At 43.9% G+C, this 24,174-nt stretch overlaps 2 protein-coding genes across 3 annotated transcripts; both read left to right on the top strand.

Moving 5' to 3' along the window:
• The first annotated feature begins 60 nt into the window (after positions 1-60).
• Positions 61-14,661, top strand: casp8ap2 (caspase 8 associated protein 2). 2 transcript variants are annotated; one of them, XM_069705842.1, is made up of 10 exons: positions 61-200; positions 1,698-1,770; positions 2,170-2,244; positions 2,335-2,435; positions 4,159-4,233; positions 4,757-4,872; positions 5,260-8,789; positions 9,014-11,753; positions 13,417-13,516; positions 13,607-14,661. In XM_069705842.1, exons 2-10 carry the CDS (start codon positions 1,737-1,739, stop codon positions 13,667-13,669), a joined length of 6,834 nt encoding a protein of 2,277 aa, XP_069561943.1. In that variant the 5' UTR covers positions 61-200; positions 1,698-1,736; the 3' UTR covers positions 13,670-14,661. The 2 variants fall into 2 exon arrangements, with proteins under 2 accessions (XP_069561943.1, XP_069561942.1); XM_069705841.1 differs by having other exon boundaries at positions 61-396.
• Positions 14,662-17,710: 3,049 nt separating this feature from the next.
• gja10b (gap junction protein alpha 10 b) lies at positions 17,711-21,553 on the top strand. Its single transcript, XM_069705905.1, has 3 exons — positions 17,711-17,863; positions 17,941-19,359; positions 21,466-21,553. Exons 2-3 carry the CDS (start codon positions 17,959-17,961, stop codon positions 21,502-21,504), a joined length of 1,440 nt encoding a protein of 479 aa, XP_069562006.1. The 5' UTR covers positions 17,711-17,863; positions 17,941-17,958; the 3' UTR covers positions 21,505-21,553.
• The last annotated feature ends 2,621 nt before the right edge of the window (positions 21,554-24,174 follow it).

Here is a 24,174-nt window from a genome sequence, read left to right as displayed (position 1 = left end):
CTCTCTCTCTCTTCACGTCGCGCGGTGATGACGCACGCGAACAGCGCCACCGGTAGAATCCTCCTGTCACAGGGAGTGAAACAACTTTGGTGCTCGTGAGCTCTCTAATATGCTGCTTTTTTACTGATTCCCGTTGTTTCAGCGGGGGACCGGAGACCGCGAGCTGCCGGAGAGGCCTTTGAGTTTCCGTCATCTTTAAGGTTTGAGTCCTGTTTTCAGGGGTTTTTTTTGTTTTTGTTTTTTTTAAAACCTGTGAGCTGTAAGGAGACACTTAACCCCGGTAATAGACCGCGGGAAAAAAAAATGTCGTTACTTCCTGTGCAAAGAAGTCTTGGCGCGACATCACGGTTGTAAACAAGAGAACAATACTGCAGCGAGTAAGTCAACGTTTTCACGGTGAGCCTGCTGTAATATACTTTTCATTAACGTGTCCTAACACATGTTGAGCTCACGTTAGCATCCATAATGTAACGACGGTTACATTACGCAGCCAGCGTTACATGAGTCAACATTTTCTTTATTAACAGCAATTATTCATGTTAAAAATAGAAAGAAAGGATCATTAATGCGGTTTTTCTTTTTTACTGAATATAAACACGTGGTGACCGCGACACGAATATGTGTTTTAGCATGTAAAGCTTTGGTCAAACGTTTTTTTATATGTTTATATATGTTGTGTTATTCGGGTTCAGACTTCTTCTTTTAACACCCGATTCAAGTGCAAATTTCCGGAGAGCTTCGAGGTCACGTGAGTTTATCTTCAGCAGCTGACTGTTAATATTAGCTGAAGTCACAATGTAAATGAGTCAAATATCACATTCAAACTGCAGACAGAAAGAGTTTTTAAGCCAAGAGGATTTACTCTACATGAAACTGTCCTCCCAGTTTGGACTTCTTTGTTCTTTGTTTGGACATTAGTGGACATCAGGGTCCAGTGAGACCACCATGTTCACCACACTAACATACTGTGATCAGACACAGTTCCTTTTCCACAAACATTTGTGGAGTTTACTACAGCCTGTTTACCTTCTGTCATGGCGTTTATAATTGCTGATATGAATTATGACATGATGTATATCACTCTGAAGGACCAATGAGAACTTTTTTGTGATTCAGAAGGAAAAAAAAACAGACATAAATATATATTTTAGATATATGTACTTTATTGATCCTGCTAGGGGATTTATTTTTTTTCGTTACAGCAGCACGGAAGAAACGGCAAAAGCAACAAATATTACAGAATAAAAATACAGGCAGTAAAGGTATAAATATAACAAAATTAAAAAATGCACAGTCATATACAAATAAAATAGAATAAGATAAAAATAAAAACAGTGCAACAGTGTTAATGATGTAGGATGGGACATTTTTTGATAAATGCACTCTGATACACTGATAATGTCATTAAAACATTGCTGTTAATTGATCGACAACATTTCCCACCGTAAACTAATCCAACCAGAAATAAGAGGGTATAAAGAAAGAAGGGAAAACTTCAAATCCAGTTTGTAAGGTAGGCTTTCTGTTAAACATGTGTAGTCTCTGAGATAGTACTCTGTATATATGTATGGGAAATCTGTGGATTGTGCCCTGAGGTTGGTTTATCATCTTTAGTATTAATTAAATGTGTTCCTGATTAACGGTAGTCTTACCTCAGATCATAACTATCTCCTTTCTTTTGGCGTTTTTTTGGTCAGGTAATTCTTAGTGAACAAGCCACAAAGATATTTGAAAGGATGGAGATCACTGACTCCAATAATGCCTCCGCTCGTAAGTATACATCTGTTTTTTTTTTTACATTGGCTGTTATATTTAGATTTTCTTAGTGGTATTTGTGTATTATCAGGAATTCTGGTTTGTACTAAGACTATATTATACCAAATAATACCATGGTTACCAACCTGGGGTCCATGACAACAAGGCTTTGTCTGCTTTCGTTGTTTAAATTAGATTTGTACTTGTTAAATGTAATCATTGTAACCCACTTACTGCATAATCAGCTTTTCACACATTTCACACGTGTTTTAGATTAAAAAAAAAATTGCTTCAAATTTGTTTGAATTTTGGACATAATTTTGATTAAAGACTGATGTTTTTTTAAAAAAAGGGTTGATTGTTGCCTAATGTAACTGCTGACATATGTAAATAATACATGTATGATATCCACAGTGTTGGTACCTGATGTCAATGAAGACTCAGTGGACATCTACGACGGCCTGGATGTTAGTTTTAACAGCAATACAGGTAAAATTATTATTATGGAAAATAGTCAAACACTTCTGAGGCTGACTTCATAATCGTGATAACAACTTTTTGTTTGTTTGTTTTTTACAGTGCAGTCATCTCTGACTGGCTCTCAGCTAAAGGAGTCAATGGATCTGTATGAAGAGATCATGACCGAGGAGCAGCAGAGCAGAGAGTCGTCGTACACGGAGGTGAGACTCAATGTCCTTCATACGACCTTCCTCCCATATCAGCTGTTGGAAAACTTTTATTTTGAAAGTCAGGCATGGGGCACTGATCAGCACACTGTTGTTTTTTGCCTGAGTCAGCAGCTTTCTTTCCAGCTTAGATTTATTTTTATTTTTTTCAGCTGTGCCTGTGGGTTATTGTAAAGGTTTTAGACCTCGTTGATGAGGGATTTTCTCCTTAAACTGTTCCGATATTTAAAGGTCAGTTCCTGTTCATCCCATAAATATATGCTTTTAAGGATGAGGCAAGCACTTTGCCATACAGGAGAGCTGCTAAATGAATGAAATCAATTTCTAAAGCGGTTTATGATAAATATTAATGTTTGCCTTTATTCTTTTTATGTTCTTTTACAACTATCAGTCAATTCGTTTATCAGTATAGATTTTTTCTGTTGTACCCAAACGTCAAAAAAAAAAAAAAAAAAGACCAAAATTTGGTCCATAAAATGTCCCCCTACAATTTCACATTATTCAAGCTGTCACTGCCTCGTCCCTTCTGGCAGAGGACAGTGTCTTTTTAATTTGTATTTAGTCAGGTGATCCTGCATATTTGGTGTTGTTTTATTCTTTATTAGGATTTTTTTTTATGGTATTTTTTAGTACGAGTCCTCTCAGTCAACACCTGAATAAGAGGCTTCACTTTGTAAATCTTGTGTTGCGTGGTCTTGTAATATTGTGTGGTTCAGTAGTGATGTGTGCGAAGCTGCAGCTGCAGGTAAATGATGTGAAATGATCTCCGTGATCGGTGTGTTGGAATTGTTACAATAGAACTCAACCGTTTCTCATTATTCTGCATCACGCTAAGATTTGGGTGTGAAAGCAGTACAGTGAACCCTCGCTATAACGCGGTTCACCTTTCACGGTCTCGCTGCTTCACGGATTTGCATCGTGCATTGTGTTCTGCATTCTGATTGGCTAAACAGTCTCTCCGCTTCTTCTCTACCTGTTTGTCAATAACGTTGCGGTTTAATATGTACACGTACGTAAAACAGCTTGCCAAATTAAAAATAATCGATGGTGGCATGTCGGTTTATAAGAATCTTTTTGCCCAGAAGAAAAAAGAGCGACAACAACTACCGATAACTATGTTCTTCTCTCGAAAAACCACACCTGCACCGCCGGCTTTAGAAGAAAGAACCGCTGCAGAGCGGAGTCAGGATGCAGCAGCTCAGTCAGAAGAGCAGTGAAATACACGAGTCACTATTTGTCCTACTGTACTTTGTATTTTTTTTCATAATCATGTTTCATTTCCTCCCGTTCTAATCCAATGACTCGGGTCGCAGTGGGGCGGTGCCGATCTCAGCAATTTGAAGCCTTCAGTTCGTATTGATGATTAAAATTATTATTTTACAGTACAGTAGTTATTTATAAAAAAAAAACATTTATACAGTACTTTTATTTGTTAAACAAATGCTTGGGCCTGTAAAAAGGTTTTGTTCTTTGGTTTCAATGTATTATGGAGTATTTCATTGTATAATAATTGTAAAAAAAATAAAGGTTACCACTTCACGGATTTCACCTATCACGGTTTCTATTTGGAACGTAACCCCCGCGATAAACGAGGGTTCACTGTATAACATATCTCAGCACTGTGATGGAGGCTGAGTAGAAATCACTGTGCTCTGATGAAACGCTGCAGTCGACTGACCGACTCTCACAGTCCGTCTGTTTCTTTGTGTACTTCCAGTTAAAGTCCAGATTCCAAGCAGCACAAAACCAAATTAAAGAGCTGCGCAGGAGACTGGAGCAGATGGAGATACAGGTTTGTTTGTTTTTAATTCTTTTTCAGCGGTTAAGAAATGGTGCATTAATGCTGAAATATTATGAAGCTTCATTGAGAATAAGTTGTACATTTTTTAACTGATACTACAACTTTATTCAACCAGCTTTTATTTTCCACATTGTTTAAACGTGTCTTCACCTGAACTGTGGTTCTCACTCTGACTTCAACCTGATGATGTAATCACTCTAAAATCTTGTGGTGGATCAGAAAATCTGAAATATGTAGAGAAAAAGAGCAGATGAAGTTCACGGCTTTATCTGATCTCATTTGAAGAATTTGTAATTGGCTGCACAGTAAATATGAATACTGCAGTAACTATGGAAACGCTCAGATCCTCGTTAACAGATTTCTGGATATTTCATCATACCTCGACAACACTACACCTGCTCCATCACGCTGCCCACTCGGTTCACTGCTCATTTGTTTGTTTGATTAATTGCTTGTTTGTTTGTGGTTTCCTTTTGAAATGGTTCTCATCTCTTGTTTCTCGCTTCGTTAACAGAACACGGGGCTGAGCACTGAGAACTTCTGTCTCAAGAAGAACATCTCTGCTCTTTTACGAACGGCTCGACAAGAGGTGATGAGAAAAGATGCTGAGATTCAGAGGCTGAATCAAAGGTACGTCTGTTGTTTCGTACCAGTGACTGACTACTATTATATTATCTGTTTTATGATGACATATTGTTCTTGAGGTTAAGGACTGAGAAGTGTTGCTTTTGACCCTCAGGAAACACACATTGTTTAGCTACTGTAGCTACAGTAAGCTAAAATGGCAGGTATCGTAATAAAGTATAAACACCAAACGTTCTGACCTTAAATATAGGTAGTTGCTTTTTGAATATATATAATGTTTGTTAATGAGTTGCTCCAAGATTTCTGGTGAGATTTTATCAGTTTTTATGGCTACTGAACTACTGTGGTCTATAGACAGAAGTTTGCTTCTATCAAATGGATCTGTGTTTAATCAGATTGATTAATCAGTTGTTAAATCTTTGGTTTCCACAGGTCAGAGAAAGGTCGCCATCATTACCCGTCTCACCTAAATAACCTGCGGGCTCCAAATTCCTCCAGTCGCACCGCCACAAGTAGGCCACTTCCTCCTCCTCCACCATCCAATCCTCTGCCTCCTCCTCCTCCTCCTCCTTCACCTCCCAGGCGGGACCAGGAGAATCCACCACAGCCTATCAAGAAAGAAAGAGACAGTTCGCCCAGAGCTTTGAAAACATCTTCTCATAGTCCTTCGAAAACAGACTGTGAAGTAGGAGACAAAAAGACGGAGTCAGAAAAACACAAGTCCAAACACAGAGAGGACAAATATCAAAGCCAAAAACTACTCGAATCAACAAATAGGAGACACAGAAGTAGTTCTGATCCCAACAGGGATCATGGCCCTGAGAAAATCAGGTCTTCTAGGGCAGAAGACTCGGGACGAAGGTCAGACTCCAGGTCATGTAAAAGTAAGAACTACCTCAGTGTTGAGGGGCAGCGCCGATCAGGAGCTAAAACCTCTTCACCAGAGATTTCACTCAGAACAGCTGTTTCTAACGACAAGAAAGGGAGCAGTCGAGAGTGGAGACGGGATAAAGCCAACATGTCAGCATCAGACTCTGAGCATGGTACGGCTCACAGCTCGAACAGAAGCTACAGCCGAGAGCCCAGAAAATCCAAGACTAGTGACGGACATAGCCGAAGTTCTGATTCAAAGGAGCGGAAAAAGTCTTCTTCAAGTCAACAGGCTGAGCGTCACACTGATTCAAACTCCAAACAGAGGGAAGAGGACCGACCAAAAGATCATCAGGGGAAGGGGGATAGACAACGTGACGGTGAAACCAACCGGCAACGTGACGGTGAAACCACCCGGCAACGTGACGGTGAAACCAACAGGCAACGTGACGGTGAAACCACCCGGCAACGTGACGGTGAAACCACCCGGCAACGTGACGGTGAAACCAACAGACAACGTGACGGTGAAACCAACAGACAACGTGACGGTGAAACCAACCGGCAACGTGACGGTGAAACCACCCGGCAACGTGACGGTGAAACCAACCGGCAACGTGACGGTGAAACCAACCGACAGCGTGACGGTGAAACCAACCGACCGCGTGACGGTGAAACCAACAAACAACGTGACGGTGAAACCAACAGACAACGTGACGGTGAAACCAACAGACAGCGTGACGGTGAAACCAACCGACCGCGTGACGGTGAAACCAACCGACCGCGTGACGGTGAAACCAACCGACCACGTGACGGTGAAACCAACAGACAGCGTGACGGTGAAACCAACCGACCGCGTGACGGTGAAACCAACCGACCGCGTGACGGTGAAACCAACAAACAACGTGACGGTGAAACCAACAGACAACGTGACGGTGAAACCAACAGACAGCGTGACGGTGAAACCAACCGACCGCGTGACGGTGAAACCAACCGACCGCGTGACGGTGAAACCAACCGACCACGTGACGGTGAAACCAACAAACAACGTGACGGTGAAACCAACAGACAACGTGACGGTGAAACCAACAGACGTGACGGTGAAACCATCCGACAACGTGACGGTGAAACCAACAGACAGCGTGACGGTGAAACCAACAGACAGCGTGACGGTGAAACCAACCGACCGCGTGACGGTGAAACCAACCGACCACGTGACGGTGAAACCAACAAACAACGTGACGGTGAAACCAACAGACAACGTGACGGTGAAACCAACAAACAACGTGACGGTGAAACCAACAAACAACGTGACGGTGAAACCAACAGACAACGTGACGGTGAAACCAACAGACAACGTGACGGTGAAACCAACAGACAACGTGACGGTGAAACCAACAGACGTGAAGGTGAAACCAAAAGACAACGTGACGGTGAAACCAACAGACAACGTGACGGTGAAACCAACCGACCACGTGACGGTGAAACCAACAGACAACGTGACGGTGAAACCAACCGACCACGTGACGGTGAAACCAACAGACGTGACGGTGAAACCAACCGATCACGTGACGGTGAAACCAACCGATCACGTGACGGTGAAACCAACAGACAACGTGACGGTGAAACCATCAGGAAGCACAAGAGTGACATTGCGTCGGAGACCAGCAGAGAACGGGAGAAACAGAAATCCAGAAAGTCCGATCACGTTACAGTGGATGTGCAAAGTAAGAAAAGACAGAAAAGGACACACGAAGGCTTCAAAAGATCATCTGAAGAACCAAGTGTGGGTGCGAAAAGCTCCGTGGAAGAAAATAGTCCAAACAGGAAACTGTGCTTCATGGAAACGTTGAATTTAACCCTCTCACCAATCAAGAAGCCCGTGTTACGCATCGATGGCGACCAGAAGGACAAAGATGTCGAAACCGGGTCAGAGGAGGAGAATTCACAGCCCGACTTCTACGATATGTGCGTCATTGATGAAGTCAACACCAGTGAGTTTGAAGCAGAGTTGGGATATGTTGCGGAACGATCTCCAGGTAACCTCGAAGCTTTACGTCTTGACAAAAGACTTGTGAAAGATGTTCAGGAAGCTCCTGCAGGTGAAGATCCAGTTCAAACTACCTCAGCTCAGTCCCAAGCAGGAAATCAGACGACGGCGCGTCTTAAACCAAAACCAGCAGAGACTAGTTCTCTCAAAGCAGTGGACATTTCAAAAGATCACGAGGATAAAACCAAAGTGATCTCCGACAGCCTGGTAGCTGAATGTGGACCACCGGAGGGACCAGTTCCCAGCAGCACATCTGGGAGCAGTTCTGAAAAATCCACTGGTGAAGACCTACAAACAGCTGACCCTGGAAGTAATATTGATCTACCTGCTGCTGTTACAGAACCAGCCGTGCTCCATTCAAGTGTAGAACCTCCTAAAGCGTCAGTAAAGAAGAGTGTAGTGCTGGATTCACCCGCAGGGGATGCTGTTTCATCACACCAAAGGGAAACGAGTACGACTAAAGACACGACTTACGAGACCAGTCCCAAAAGTCGGCATCGTCCTCCCACTGTCCTACCTCAGGTCTGTCAGCAAGGACGATGTCCTCCTGATTCACCGCGGTCCATTTATGAGAAAGATGGTTCTGATAGGCGAGATGGTCCTAAAGATGCAGATGCTGTTTCCAGTACAATCAGCCTGGAATCTCTTCCTCAAGAAGGGCTGAGTTTAACGGAGGCCATTTACGTGTTAACGCAGACGACTGACGATGACAGCAGCCTCCCAGCGGAGCCCAGCTCCTCCAGCAGCTGTATCGGAGTCCCCCGAGTCAGCAGCACCACAGAGGAGAGGATACTGCCGGAGAGATACAGGGACCTCACTGTAACACCAAAGAACGTCTTCAGTCCTGGGAAGAGACAGAGGAAGGACATCAAGCTGTCCAGCTCTGCACCATTACTCCACGATGAGGACTCCATGATGCACACACTGAGCAACCTGAAGAGCATCCCGGACGCCATCAGCCCTCTGAGGAGTCCGGTACGGATCGCCAAGAGAAGTCTGCTCCATGTGCACGGCAAGCCTGGTCACGTCAAGAGCCTTCAGAAAGGTAAAGTTGGCCTGATAATGACGTCACGGAGTATTAAATCTCACATGCATGCAGAAGATGGGATTACCAGGCCAATTATCTTGTGATCACAACTTTTACTTTTCTCTGAAGGACCAAGAAATGGTGTCCAAATGTCAATAAATGAGGGCTGTATAACATCCACATGTTTCTGTTCTCTGACTGACCGTTCTCTCTCTCTCTCTCTCTCTCTCTTTCATGTGCAGAATTTTCCAGTCCACCTGTTGATGGCAGCTCAAAGAAGTTGGATGTGAACAAAGAGAACAAATATCCAGGTTCTCCTGCAAACCGTGACACAGTAAACCTTGTTGATAAGGTGTTCGACCTGCCTTCAAGCCTCTCCGACACAGACCTGGAGGAAGGGGAGATTTTAAGCGAGAGCGATGAGACGGCTGCCGATTCCCCCGTTCCTGCAACCAAGAGGGCAAAGCTAGCACAGCCAGTCAGAAATAAAGCAAGTCCTCGATTTATATTAAAGAGGAAATCTGAAGAAAAGAGCGCTGCATCAAAAGAAATGGATGAAACGGCAGTTGTGTCGACACGAAGCCCGAAGAGTCGTTTTAAGACGGTTTGCCCGGCAGCGAGTAAAGCTTCTTTCTCCACCATTGAAGAAATAATGGAGACGTTCAAGTTGGTTCGCACCAAGATCCGAAAAAAGTACATGAAGCTTCATAAAACCTTCCCTAAAAAGAGCTTCTACGGAGTGATGGAAAATTTTCAGGAGTCTTTTATAGAGTTTGTGGATGGTGCTAACTTTGGTCCGATATGCGGTCAGGCAGCCGAGCTGAAGTCCAATCTCAAGAAACTGATCGCGTCTGTTTTTGGCAAAATATCAAATAACGGTATCGTGAAGCGCATTTTTGAACAGCAAGCGGTCGATCTGAAGCAGAAGTTGTGGGACTTTGTAGACGCCCAAGTCGAATACTTGTTCAAGGACGTTCACACGATACTTCAGAGTCTCTGCAAACCAACAAGAGCTCCGGTCAAGGACAGGAGGTCCGGTGGAGAGGAGAAAGTAGCTCAACAGACTTCTCCAAAGAAGCCACAGTGTGAACAGAAGGAAGCAGCGTCTGTTCCCACCACCGGGACCAAGTCTTGTGCCGTGATTCCTTACAGAACCGGCCTCGGAAGCCGAGGTAAAGACATCAGAATCCCACACACGGACAAAGATCCACCAAACTGCCCAAATATAAATACCGTGGTCGAGCTCCTTCCTCCTAAAAACCTCCCTTCGGCTCCAGAGAAAACCAACGTGTCTTCTTTGGTGGTGTCTCAACACGGCTCTGTGCTCGACAAGACAGACTTTGAGCTTCTCACAGAGCAGCAGGCCTCCAGTCTCACGTTCAACCTGGTCAGAGACTCTCAGATGGGAGAAATCTTCAAGTGTCTCCTGCAAGGATCCGACTTGTTAGAAAACAACGGCATCAGCGGAGAGAACACGGCGTGGTCCGTCGGGACGCCGAGGAAGGATGGGGAGAGGTTCATCAGCATCACCACGCCATCCAAGTTCGACTCCCCGTCCAAGCTGTTCTCGCCACAAAAATTCGACACTCCCTCCAAACTTATCGCTACCTGGTCGAGCATTTCGCCTCATAAGATGTCCTCCCCACGCCACAAAGATCCCATCGCCCTGAACCCGGCTTTATTTGATGAGAGCTGCCTGTTAGAGGTTCCTTCAGACAGCCGAGGCCTGCAGGCTTCACACACCTCGTACTCCATCCTGGCCGAAGACCTGGCGGTGTCGCTCACCATCCCGTCGCCACTCAAGTCCGACAGCCACCTCAGCTTCCTGCAGCCGTCCAGCATGAGCATGACCATCATGTCCACCCCGGACAGCGTCATCAGCGCGCACATAAGCGAGGACGCGCTGATGGATGGGGAGGACGCCTCGGAGCAAGACATCCACCTGGTCCTCGACACCGACAACTCCAGCTGCGGCTCCTGCAGCAGCGTCTCCTCAGAGACGCTCGCCACGCCTTTCGTGTTCAAGCCCGACGTGCCCATGCAGGCGCTGGTGATGGAGCGGTCCAACGATCATTTCATCGTCAAGATCCGGCAGGCGAGCGTGGACGCGGACATCACTCTGACTGCTAATGAGAGCTTCAGTCGAACACTAACAGAAGAAGAGCCGCAACAGGCAGAAGACGACGAGGCGTCTCTGGAAGGTGGAGCTGGTTTTACTCAGAAAGATACCGGCCCCTGCGGGGATGGACCTTCAGAGAACCTTCTCTCTCACCTGGTTGAAAGACGCACGATCTGCCAAGCCGACACTGGATCAGATACCCGTCTCCCCCTCAACGAGAGCCCGGCAATAAACGACCCGTCCCACCAAACAGAAGACATGTCAACGCAACAAAGTACCTTCAAGGACGGTTTTTCGAAGGAGGATCTGAAAACTGAAGCTGCTCCTTCAGACATCGGTTTGAACGGTCGTCATAAAACCGTCGTCACTGATGAGAGTCAGACGCGTCTCAAACGAGAAGACACGTCTCGGAAAAATCCTTCGAAAGCTCTTTCACGCGAGTCACGGAGCTTGAAGAGTCCCAGTAAGCCCAACAAGTCGGGTACTAGTCGGCGCCACGCCGCCGTGAGCTCCGATATGGAGCAGCAGAGCCGATCATCAGGGTCACGTGGGTCCGACTCGGAGAGAGGTGAGATGGACGTGTCCGAGTCGGAGAGGAGTCTCGCCACAGCCGAGGACGTCGGCAGCTCACCGGAGAAACGGCAGGCGGACGGCGGCAGTGGCAGGAAACGCAAGAAGCAACAAGAGAAACCAAAAACGAAGAGGTCCAGGAAGAAGGAGGAAGAAGGCGGCGGAGAGATGGCAGCGGGTTCCAAGAGGGACGACGAGGCGTCCATGTGCTCGTCTGCGTCTCTGTCGCCGAGCAGTCTGTCCGCCAAGAACGTGGTCAAGAAGAAGGGCGAGGTGGTGATGGCATGGAGCAGGTCAGTGTTTGAACAGAAGATTTAAGGCTCTCGACCAAAATACATACGTGACAGTTTTGGTTGTGGTTGAAGTCAGAGATGTAAAACTTCTTTAATGCTCACAAAAGGTTTATTTCTCTCAAACTTGTTAAATCAGTGTTCGTGAGCACAGGTGTGCCTTGGACAGGTCACAACCAAAGACAGCTCTAACATGGGACATTTATCTGGATTTATTTTACATCCTTAGGCATAATTTCACGTATGGATGCAGATGTGCATTTCCGTGGCTCTTTTGGCAGTGCAACACGTTTCCTTGTGGTAGCGTTGACCAGGTTAGGTTAGGTTAGGTTAGGTAGTTACTTTATTAATCCCCGAGGGGACATTTTTTCGCTACAGCAGCATACAGAAGCAATAAGATAATAATAGAATAATAGAAAAGCAATAAAATAGCAGTACAAATATAAAATGCACAGTATATAAACTATATACAGTACAGTATATATATATATATTATATACAAACAACCAAGAAACACAGTCAACAGTGTTATTGTTGTGTGATGGATTTTGCCAGAGGTGAGTTATTGTACAGTCTTATTGCGGTCGGCAGGAATGATCTCCTGTATCTGGAATGATCTCCTGTATCTGTCCTTGTGACAGCGGAGCTGGAGGAATCTTTTGGAGAACGTCCTCCTCTGTCCCTGCAGCAGGTGGTGGAGAGGGTGGTCAGGATTATCCAATATGGATAATAGTTTGTTGGTTGTGGCCCGTGGAGGGCCGCTCCACTCCTTACGGCCGTGTGAAGGTGATGAATATTGGCAGACACTGGGACGCAGTTTCAAGTTTGCAGGTCATACAATAATCGAGGTGTTTTCATCTTCCAGTTTCCTGGTTCCATCCGAGGTTTCTTCCTGTTAGAGTTTGTTTTTTTTCCTCCTAGTTTACGTAGGAATTGTTGAATACACCAGTGAGTCCTCTATAGTGCTGTAAAGTTCTGCTCTAAGGACTTTACTGTATTAAGTGGCCTGAAATAACCTGCGTTGTGATTTGGTCATGTATACATAAAGTTGAATTCAATTCAATTGAATTCCAGGAGTTCAGTACAGATGCTTCAACACGAGGTGATGGAGTTGGATGAATGCCTCAAGATCTCAACAACAAAATGAATGTTTACTTCTGGACAACGAGCACCCGGTTCACCACCAGTTGTTGTTGCAGTAACTTAATGTAAATGAGAAGTTAGACACCAAATTCCTGGTGTGACTCCATCAGAGGAACCGTTCCATGGACAGCTGGTGGTGTCGGGTCGGTGGTACCAGGTCAGGTCGGTGGTACCAGGTCGGGGTCGGTGCTCCTGAGCTCGTCATCTTCTTCATGTACTTAATAAACTTCCGGTAGATTTTGGAAACCAAGAGATCGCTCTACAGCAGCTGAATTAGTTTATATGCTTGGTTGATGAAGATGATGGTTTCACCTTCGATCAGAAGCAGAACGTTTCACTCAGTGTGTGTCCCTCAACGTGACTTCTTGTCCTCCACTGATCTACTACTTCTACTGATGATTATTTCCATTATCTCTTGACGCTTTGCCGTTGGCTGTAGAGATTGAGACAAGACTGTGGATATCAGAAGTGTGTTTCCATGTTGAGGATGTGGAGCTCATCGTGTTTGTGCTGCTGCTTCCAGAGATGAAGATCGAGCTATTCTGATCGACCTGAAGACTAACGGTGCTTCACGGGAGACGTTCTCCGCGCTGTCAGAGACACTCCAGAAGCCCTCGGAGCAGGTGAGAGAACCTCTTTTCCTACTTGTTATTGTAGTTTATGACTTCAGGTTGTGCAGCAGGAGCGTGAAGTGACCGTCGGCCGTTTCCCAGATCGCTCACAGGTTCCACCAGCTGATGAAGCTCTTTAAGAAGAAGGAGAAGATGGACACCTGATTCCTCTGACCGTGAGTGCAGCCATACTTCCCGTGATGTGGTGCAGGAAGACGTGACCGCGGGGAGGAGGAGTCGTGACGTGTTCCTGCGGACCTCGGGCTGCTGTTGTCCAACATCTGGAGACATGCATCGACCAATCAGCGACCAGAAATCGGGACTGCAGTTTGAGCCAAGCTTCGGAGATCTGCTCACCGTTGTGGATCCTGAACTGCACCTGCAGACAGATCGGTGTGAATGGTGAAACATCCACTTGATATAAACACAGGTTATGTTTTAAATGCACTTTTTTGTTGTTTTTAGCAGAGTGCAATCACTACAGCACCGGGTCCGGAGCCTCGGTGCATCCTCTGCTCACACAAATATCGGAAGGTCAGTCCTAAATTTATGAGTCTTCTCACCAGTTGGAGAAAACTTCCTTCAGAATGAGATCATTTCCGTTTCCAAACTAAATAAAACTCAATTGAACCCAAAACCAAGAAGTGTCAGACTGATCGTTTTGGTCTGTTTATTCCGAGTGTGATTTTATTTTACTGGATGTGTTTGTGTGAGTGTTCGATAAGTTTGAAGGTTGTTAAAATGTCCACGTGAAGGACAGTACATTAGAATCTGTTAATACGAATGAATCCTTGAAGCCTAAATGATGTTTAGTTTGACTCTTATTATTTACAAACAGTATTGAGGGCAATGTTGTGAATATTATACATAATTCTTTACTGAAAATAAAGCTTTATTTATTCACTGTGGTGTCAACATTTAGTCATTTGTAGCATTCATACAAACCTATTACATTTCTGTAGAATAGTTTAGGAGGAATGCATCAGCTGATTTTAATCAGGCGACGAGTTATTCCTCAAAGTTCAGAGCTGCTGTTCTCTGAACGTCGTGCTGCTGCACACACAGTCTCTGAACTTCCTGGTCCACTCGGCTTCATTTTTTTATTTTGGTCCATTTTGGTGATGTTTATGCAACTAGAATAAATGCTTCCAAAGGCGTGTTTTGTTTTGTTTTTTCAGTGAAAGTTGAAAAAAACAAATTCAAGTTTAGTTCCTAAAATGGCTGAAATACACTGTGAACACAAAAGTACCTTCAAGACAAAATCCCTTTGTCTTCACATTAAATCAAGTCATGAATTATATTTTAATATGCTTTCATTCTGTAGTCATGGCTTCAAAATCATAATTTGAATATTTTCCACCAGATCAAGCCATTTTAGGCCTCATTTACATGACAGATGTTGAATACCTTTGCACGTCTTAATAGAAGGTGACTTAACATTGAATTCCATTTCTATAAATTGAGAAACATTTCACCAAAGTGAAAGTGAGTCTGAACATTTGTCTCCCTGCTGTGATGAGATTTAAAGTTCATGTACCAACATTCCCTCTGCAGTTCTCAGACTTTAGGAGGACACTGTGTCCCCTTGCTGGTAGCGGAGGACCACAGTCTATTCGTACCATCACACACTACATTCACCATGACACATATTTTCATAAAGTGGGCCACAAAGTACGGAAATTGAGGCCAGTGCCTCGGGGCGGTGCTCGTAACTCGTTCCCAGACGAGTCGGTGACACAAGAGGACAGAAACGAACAGCAGCCGGGAGGATTTATTGTTCCGCAGTCTGGACGGATGTTTCACTGTCAGACTAAATATACAGCTCGATATCGCTCAGCGCTGCGTGAGTCATTCAAATGTCAGGCGCAAAAAACATCACTTTTTCATCTTCAGTTCTTCTCTGATCATCGCTGTGCTTTGAAAGGAGACGGAGCTCTCGCTGACTTAAACAACACATCTGTTGCTTCAGATTCTGTTTTACATGTTTTTCCTGATCTGTTCGGGGCATGAGTCCGCTGATCTGTTTTATTCCCGTTTTCCTGGCTGCTTTGTATATTTTAGTTCGGCTTTAACACAGATTCGTCTCCCAGGTCAGGTCATGATGGACGCTGTATAAGGCTGATAAAAAGCCACATCTGTTCAAACGCTTTTAAAAAAAAAAAACTAAAAACAAACAAAATCTTAATTATTGTTTGTCGTCCCTGTGCCGTTCATTTTTTTCACCCTCAACCTGCCGAGGCGGAGAAACGACTCGGAGACGGATTCTGTCGGAGATTTCTTCCGATTGAAGGAGAATTCTTCCTTCCAGCTGTTGCTCATGTTGCTCATTGTTGAATATCTGCATTTCTCTCTATAATATTGTGAGTTTCTGTTGTGAGGACCTTCGCTGTGTCTGGCTACGTTTGAGTTGAATTGAATTGAATCCCAGAAGTACTGCTCAATTGTCCAGAGTACCAAAGTCATTTGGGATGAGCTGCAGCCTTCTCCTCATGGATGGAAGGAGGACACCACAGCCCCACAGCCCTGCAGCTGCTTCCTCACATCACAGCTGTCGTCACGGGAACATGAAGCTGCTCGGAGATGGTCTTACAGCCTTTAACATGCTGAGAGATCATTTTCTCTTTGTGTGATATCTTTGTGCTGAATCGGTCCTCATGACAGTTTCCACCAGCACGGTGTTGCTTCTTGAAACCTCATTTTTGATTCCCGATGAAACTTTCAGAAACATCTTCCGTCAGTACCTCAGCGCTGCTAGTTTCACTGAAGAAATATGAGCGAACTACATCCCGTCTAATCCTTCCAGCCGCTTGAATGGATCCTGTTGTATCTCCTGTCTCATTTATATTCACAGTTCCTCTACAGTTGGTCTAAAACTCTGCCTTCTCTGACTTCTGTCAAATGCATGCATTAACCCATTCCTGTGAATGCATTATTTCAGGAACGGCTTGAGGGAATATCTTCCAATTTATCACAAATGTTCTCTACATTTTGGAGGTCAAAGGTCAAGGTCACTGTGAGCTTAATATCTATATGGCTTAAGACAGATATACATGTAAACTACAACTTGAATGGCTAGCGGAGGCATAAAACCACTAGGCAGTAATTCTAGTTGAAGATTTACCAACAATAGAAGATGAGAATTTTTTTTTTTTTTTTATTTTTTTTTTAGTTTCAGTCTTACTTCAGTACTTTGCAGAATTTGACCAAAGTTACAGCTTCAAGCCTTCATGAAAAAGTCTCTACAAGCTCTGGACATGAAGAACTGAGCGGTTTCTCTGTGTCTTCCTGCAGGGCTCCATCCTGTGAACAGCTGCACTTATTTACTTACTGGGAATTTAGTTTTGGTGCAACGTAGACTTCTGAAACATGTGATGAAGGAGTGTAATTAGACACGACTGTTTGGTTTGTAAACCACTGCTTTAATCTTGAATACACTGTAATATAAACATACATCCAATTGTTTGACTGACTGTTTTGATCTGAGAAGTAACTGCCAGTACTCTAAAATGCAGTGCAGTAAAGGTTTGAAGGAATATAAAAGGGACAGTACTTCGGTAAACGTACGTTATTACTTCTATCCACATGTGACTGCAGGACTTTTGTCCCATTAGTTAGTCGGTGAGAAAACTGGAACACCAAAGTTCCAGTTTTTCCTCAAAGGTTTTGATTTCCTTCCGGCTGTTTGAGAAGAATGTTCCTTTTTCTTCTTTTACCAAAGAAAAATCTACAGAATGTTAAAATAAAAGCAGAGAAATGTACTCTTATTTTTATAACTTAAAAAATCTGTAATATTTCCAGAAAGAGAAAAGCTTATCTCAGTTTGTTGTTTTGTTCAAGAAGTGGAGTTGTTCTTCCAAACCAAACTGGAAATACAAATCCTTTTATCCATGTTTGGTTATTTCCTGTTTTTCTGTAATAGTTGGGACACAAAGTTGGTAAAACATTTGTCTAAAATATCAATGCATGCTGTAGAATATGAATTCCATGGAAAAGAAACCCTCAAACCATCGAAAAAGTTCCAGATCCAGGAAAAGGACGGTCCTGTCCTCATGCTTCTGGTAGTGAAGTGTACCAGTGTGTATTGCTGTATATTGACATCCCAGTTTGTGCTTTTTCCAGTGGAGCGTCCTCTCCAAAAGGAACAGGCTGAAAGTAACCTCAGGGCATTACAGGGTCATGTGGTAGATCAATGCTTCAAAGTGGAGTCCTAGTTAGCAGCAGCAGCGACACAGTTCAGTGGGGTCTCGTCTGTCTCCTCGTCTAGCGACGGGAAATCAACCCTGATGTCCCCGTCGCTGAACCTGCTCTGTTGTCATGGCTGGATGTTAATGCACACGAGGAACGGACCCTAGAAAACACGTAAGTCACAGCGTTTTTATTGCATCTTTCCATTTGTAGGAAACACGACTCAAGTTTTTCTTCCTTCCCCCCGACAGCTGATAATGTGACAGAAGATGGGCGACTGGAACTTGTTAGGGAGTATTTTAGAAGAGGTCCACATCCACTCCACCATCGTGGGGAAGATCTGGCTCACCATCCTCTTCATTTTCCGGATGCTGGTGCTCGGGGTCGCGGCTGAGGACGTCTGGGACGATGAACAGAGCGAGTTCGTCTGCAACACGGAGCAGCCGGGCTGCAAGAACGTGTGCTACGACCAGGCCTTCCCCATCTCCCTCATCCGCTACTGGGTCCTGCAGATCATCTTCGTGTCCTCCCCCTCACTGGTCTACATGGGCCACGCCTTGTACCGTCTGAGGACCCTGGAGAAGGAACGGCACCGGAAGAAAGCTTTTCTGAAAGCTGAGCTGGAGGGGACGGACCCGGTCCAGGAGGACCACCGGAGAATCGAGCGAGAGCTCCGGAAACTAGATGAGCAGAAGAGAGTGAGGAAAGCTCCGCTCAGGGGCTCCCTGCTGCGCACATACGTCTTCCATATCTTGACCAGATCGGTGGTGGAGGTGGGCTTCATCATCGGCCAGTGTGCTCTGTACGGCATCGGCCTGTCTCCGCTCTACCGATGTGAGAGGTTGCCTTGCCCGAACAGCGTCGACTGTTTTGTGTCGCGGCCGACGGAGAAGAACATTTTCATGGTTTTCATGCTGGTTATCGCCGGAGTTTCTTTGTTCCTCAACCTCCTGGAGATTTTCCATCTGGGCGTGAGGAAGATCAAACTGAGCTTGTACGGATACAAATACGGAGATGAGGACAGCGTGTGCCGGTCGAAGAAGAACTCCATGGTGCAGCAGGTGTGCGTGCTCACCAACTCGTCTCCGCAGAGGTTGATGCAGCTCACGCAGATGACCTGCTCCGTTCTGTCCGACGCCACTCGGGGGGAGACGCTGCCGTCGGCCCCTCAGAATCCCGAGGGCTCCAACATCCCCCACCAGAGACCCCCGCAGTCGTATCTGCCGAGCCACGCCGACCCCCCGGGCCTGCAGCAGCTGGGGGCCGCGGAGCGCCGCAGCACCGTGGACACCAGGAAGATCTCGTACAGCAGCGATGAGTCGAACGGACCTCGCGGCTCGGGGGCGCCGCGGAGCGCAGGACCTCGACCTGCGCTGACGACCGGCCACATGGAGATCCCAGCAGCCCTCAGGAACCCCCCGAGGAAGCAGAGCAGAGTGAGCATCTGCAAGGAGCTCAGCGACATGAGCGACTCCCCGGAGAGCGACCACTACCCCACCGCCAGGAAGTGCAGCTTCATGTCCCGAGGACTGTCGGAAGGCATGCTGGCCAGTCTGTCTGACAGCCGGGACTCTCAGAGCGGGACCGACATGGAGGCCCAGCACCTGAACCAGGGGGAGAGTCCGGCGGTGACCCCCCCGCCGCCATCCGGCGGCAGGAGGATGTCCATGGTGAGCCAATGTTTTCTACTCCGCTGTTTGATGAGTTTAATATGATAAACTAATAAAGATTAACCGCAGTGTGTCTGAGGGCTCCTCATGTTCAGTAACATTTATTCACATAGCTGAGCTCAACCCAAATCAGCTGAATCAGCTTCTTTTCCGTGAACAATAACAAACAAACTGATACTCAGCACACATTTTGCATCACAGCAGCATGTGTTTTTTTTATGTCTCAATTGATGAAGCTCAAATCTTTCATAGAAAACAAAACAATGTTAAAAGTTACTCGTCCTAATTTTCTGTCTATCCACATTTCACTATCACATCACTTCCCTTCACATTCGCTCCTGCTATTCACTATCATGTTATGCATTCACTCTGTCCTTTCTTTCAGTTTGAAAAGTCGCAGCGTTCAGCCAAACCGCGGGGTAACTTTGATCTCTCTCGCACTCTTTATAGCTCCGCCCCCTCGGTTGCAGTCAAGCTGAAAATGTTGTATTAATGTTATTAACCCAATTTCTGAGAAGCCGTTTGTTTCCAGCTCATTGTGAGAGTCTCTGCTGTGTTTGTGTCCTCCGATCTCTGTGTTTCACTGTGGGCGGAGCTCCACCTCTGCTGTGTTTGTGTCCTCCGATCTCTGTGTTTCACTGTGGGCGGAGCTCCACCTCTGCTGTGTTTGTGTCCTCTGATCTCTGTGTTTCACTGTGGGCGGAGCTCCACCTCTGCTGCACTGACACTGATCATTTTTTTCAGACAGATTAAAAAAATAAATAAATACAAAATACTGAAATGGGTCGGCAAATATATTTGGGCGGCCCGCCTAAGCAGGCCTATGAGTGGGTTTCAGGGACTGAGCTGACAGGCAGGAAGGAGTCACAGGAGTTTGCGCAGAAAAAATAGGTTTCATAAGAAAGAAAATGATTTACAAAAACTTGTAACTAAAGTTCTGGGCCCATAAAAGAGGTCAACTAAACACAACTCAACTCACTGGGGAACATATATACCGACTGATCAGACCATTAGGAAACAAAAAAGGGAACACACAAACACCAAACCACCAACTGAACTACAACTAACAGAAACTGGATTCATCCTGGAACGACAGACTTATTTAAATATTATCCAAATATACCAAAAACTAAAACACTCTACCAAAAAAAACTAAAATAATCTAATCTAAGAAATACATCCCCCCCCCATGATGTGGCAGAGTTTGGTAGAGTCTGATTGGCCACTTCCTGTATTTAAGAGCTTCACTTCCTGGAGCTCATCTTTTACTCAAACCTTGCAAGTTGGCAAACAACACGGGCGAGTTCACGCTCCAGAACCTCTTCCTACAACTTCTAAAATAGATTTGTCTTGTTGTGAATCCTCGATCTTAACTGGGCTCAAGGCACCCTATATTTAAAAAAAAAAAAGGATTTTAGTCAGCTGCTCACCTCAGAAAGAGGAGAGGAGGATCGACGACATCACACCTACTTTAGAAACCAATTCTGGTCCGAAAGGCAACTTACAAAAGTTGGGCATTCGTGCATCGCACAAACACTGATGTCGGAGTGATTTTAGAAAATCTGAAATGGGAAAATATAAAAATACTAAAAGATGTAAACATATTTATAGAGTTTGTATTTTATACATTATTGTAAGAATTTCAAATCATTAGTTATTGTCAGAACTGCAACAGCAGAGCCAGCCGATAAATACTAATATCCATCACTGAGTGAGTGGCTGAATGAATAAGTGAGAGATAAAGTGGCACCATTGGTTGGCTGAATGATTGACGCGGGACTGACTGATGAAGTCACGATTGGTCGCCCAAATGCAGTGATTGTTTCAAATTAAAAGCCCTTATTTCAAATTAAAAGCCTCTAACATTTCATACATGGTCCAGCTGTATAGTTCGTGTCTCAGGTTGGAACCGTTGACTTATGTTGGGATTTGGTTCTTTATAAATAAATTTGAATTAGAAAATAATGGAATATCAGGCACACATTTTACCACTGCAGTTGGAAAAATAAAACAGGCTTTCTAGTTACTGTTCAGCTAAATGTACCGCGTCTGTGATGGGATTGATAACTATAACTAATAATTGTCCACACTTCTTGTCTTTTTCAGAGCATGATCCTGGAGCTGTCTTCAATCATGAAAAAGTGAACTGAATATTAAAATGTTGGGACCAAGATAGAGCCATGAGGGAGTCGTAAAGGATCCTGATCACAAAGTGAAGCTCACTGTGTTTTTGTGTGTTCATACAGTTTGTATTGTATTCAGTTCTGTTAACACACTATTTCAAATACAAAACTTAATGATTTGTACTTTAAAAATAATATCTTCACTATCTGATGATTTTTAAAGTATCCGATTTCCAGCTACTTGCTGTTACATTTTTTGAGGGAAGTTTTGGAAACAAAAAAATGAATATGAATTTGAAATGTATATCTTTGGCTCAAAGCACGTGTGACTGCTCATCAAATGAGACTGAAAGCCTTCTGCAAAGATATTTGACTGAAGTTTGTAATTAAATATTGTGGAGTTGGCGACCAAAAAAAGATGAAAGACTTATCCAAAACAATGTTTATGGTTTTGTCCATGATTTGTATATGATACATCTTGTATCTCTAAGCTGTCCTTTTCTCTCTCTGCTCTCCTCTCACCCCAACCGGTCGAGGCAGATGCTCCGCCCACCTCTGAGTCTGGTTCTGTTAACAGATGCTCTGCCCACCTCTGAGCCTGGTTCTGTTGGAGGTTTCTTCCTGTTAAAGGGAGTTTTTCTTCCTTCTGTTGGGAGTTTTTTCTCCCTTAAAGAGGAGTTTTTTTTTCCCTCCAAGCTTATGTGGGAATTGTTGAATTGTTGTGTTTCTCTGTATAATATTGTAAAGTCTTGCGGTAAGGACTTTAATGTGTTAAGTGCCATGAAATAACCTGTGTTGTGATTTGGCGCTATATAAATAAAATTGAATGGAATTGAATTGAATTGAATTGAATACATCACCAGTTCCTCCTGTGTGTAAAACGTGATTATTTTCAGATGGACCGCCAGAAAACTCACAAGAAGGGACTTTGGCCATAGCAAGGTTATATATATAAAATATTATATACATACATTCATATCAAATCCATACTCACTGACTGAGTGCTTCACACTCTTTGCACTCTGTTGAGAAGAGGGAATACATTTCTTTCCATAATTTAGTCAGGTAGGCTGATATATATATAAAAAAAATAAAATAAATAAATAAATATATATACACATATATATATGTATATGTATATATATTTATACCCTGAAAAACTTAAACTCATTTTGGCACCACTGTATTATATATTGTATATATTTATATACAGTCTATTGTTAAATCCCATCTCGTGATGTGGGACTGAGAGCAGACTTTCCGTTGCAGTGACTCACTGTACCACCTTGTGGTACAAAGTAGTATTACGACACAGGGCTAGCCGGCGCTAGCTGCTTAGCATGGTATCATACAAATTGCTCCTTTAAAACGTAACAGGTTCTTGTTTGAGTAAAAACTTCCACAATGCAGCAAACGTGATATGCATGTTTCTTTATTTCATAAAGAGAAATGGTGTCTAGACAAAAAAGTCATTTGTATAACACTAGCAATTGAAATGAATGAAAATGGGGTTCGCACAATACAGTATTTACAATGGTTATTAAGTCATTTAATTAATTAGGGTCATGTAGCATTTAAAAATTAGGTAAGAACTCTTAGTAGAGAATAAGCAAATAACAGCTATTTCAAATTGACAATATTAACACAAAACAGTCATCTAGAAAAATTAGAGAAAAAAAAACAACAACTTGAACTACAGGCTTAAGAGCTATTACATTAAAAATGATGCACCAAAATCTACTAATACAATAATCCATATAATCTGTGTAAAAAGCATGTAGAAAAAACACCTGATGCAGTTTGCTGATACAGTCATTGACCAGTTATGAGAGGTATGAAGGATTTCACAGGTAGATAAGTGTGAGAAAGTCCGCACTGGTGACTTGGGGATGGGTGCTCAGTCCCCTGCATACACTCACTTCACTTGGATGTGAACTATGGCCTCTGCAAGTTCTAAGGCAAATATCGGAGGTGCACTTGTGTCTATGTAATGTTGACCCATCCCAAAACGTTGGATTAAAGACAAGGAGAAGAAACTCAGTCTTTGTCTCTGACACAACACCAAGAACCAGTTCAATTGAAACGAGTGATTTTAACATGGCAAAAAAAAAAAAAAAAAAAAAAATTGATAAAACATAACATGACACCTATTTGTAAACATATCCCATTTTTATAGTTTTCCTCAATGATCTCAGCCTGTGAATTCAACCAGGATACCAGTTTTTTTGTTTTGTTTTTGTTTTTCATGAAAAGGTGAGCGATCTGTGAGAAAGGCATGTTTTTTTTTTTGTTTTGTTTTTGTTTTTGTTCATATTCTTCTAGAACAACCTTTGGAGTTGCCAAAGCCAGTGTTTGTTTCCGGGAAGCAGCGGCGAAAAAGAGTTGAAGCAAAACGAGACAAACGTGAAGCAAAAAGGTCAACGCGTCGGCTTACAGCAACAACACGAGAATCGCTGAACAAAGACGTGTTTGAGCTGCACAGAACAACCTGGAGGAGTCCGCCAACTTTATCAACAATGGTTTTAAGGTGTTTTCAACAAAAAAAACCGGCACTAATCAATAGTCAGAAAAACGATCAGATGAGCGATGAGAAACGAGCTGCTCGTACTGAACCGGCAGCTCCCGCCTCTGTTCCTCATCGCTTTCAGCACCTTTTAGCTTCTTGTTTTGGTTTTGCAAAAAAAAAAAAAAA

The sequence above is a fragment of the Brachyistius frenatus genome, unplaced genomic scaffold (genome assembly GCF_029030835.1).
Source record: "Brachyistius frenatus isolate BFR_SWC_R1_liver_20210118 unplaced genomic scaffold, ASM2903083v1 Contig_59, whole genome shotgun sequence".
Taxonomy (NCBI): Eukaryota; Metazoa; Chordata; class Actinopteri; family Embiotocidae; genus Brachyistius; species Brachyistius frenatus.
This window is presented reverse-complemented; position numbering and strand designations above follow the sequence as displayed.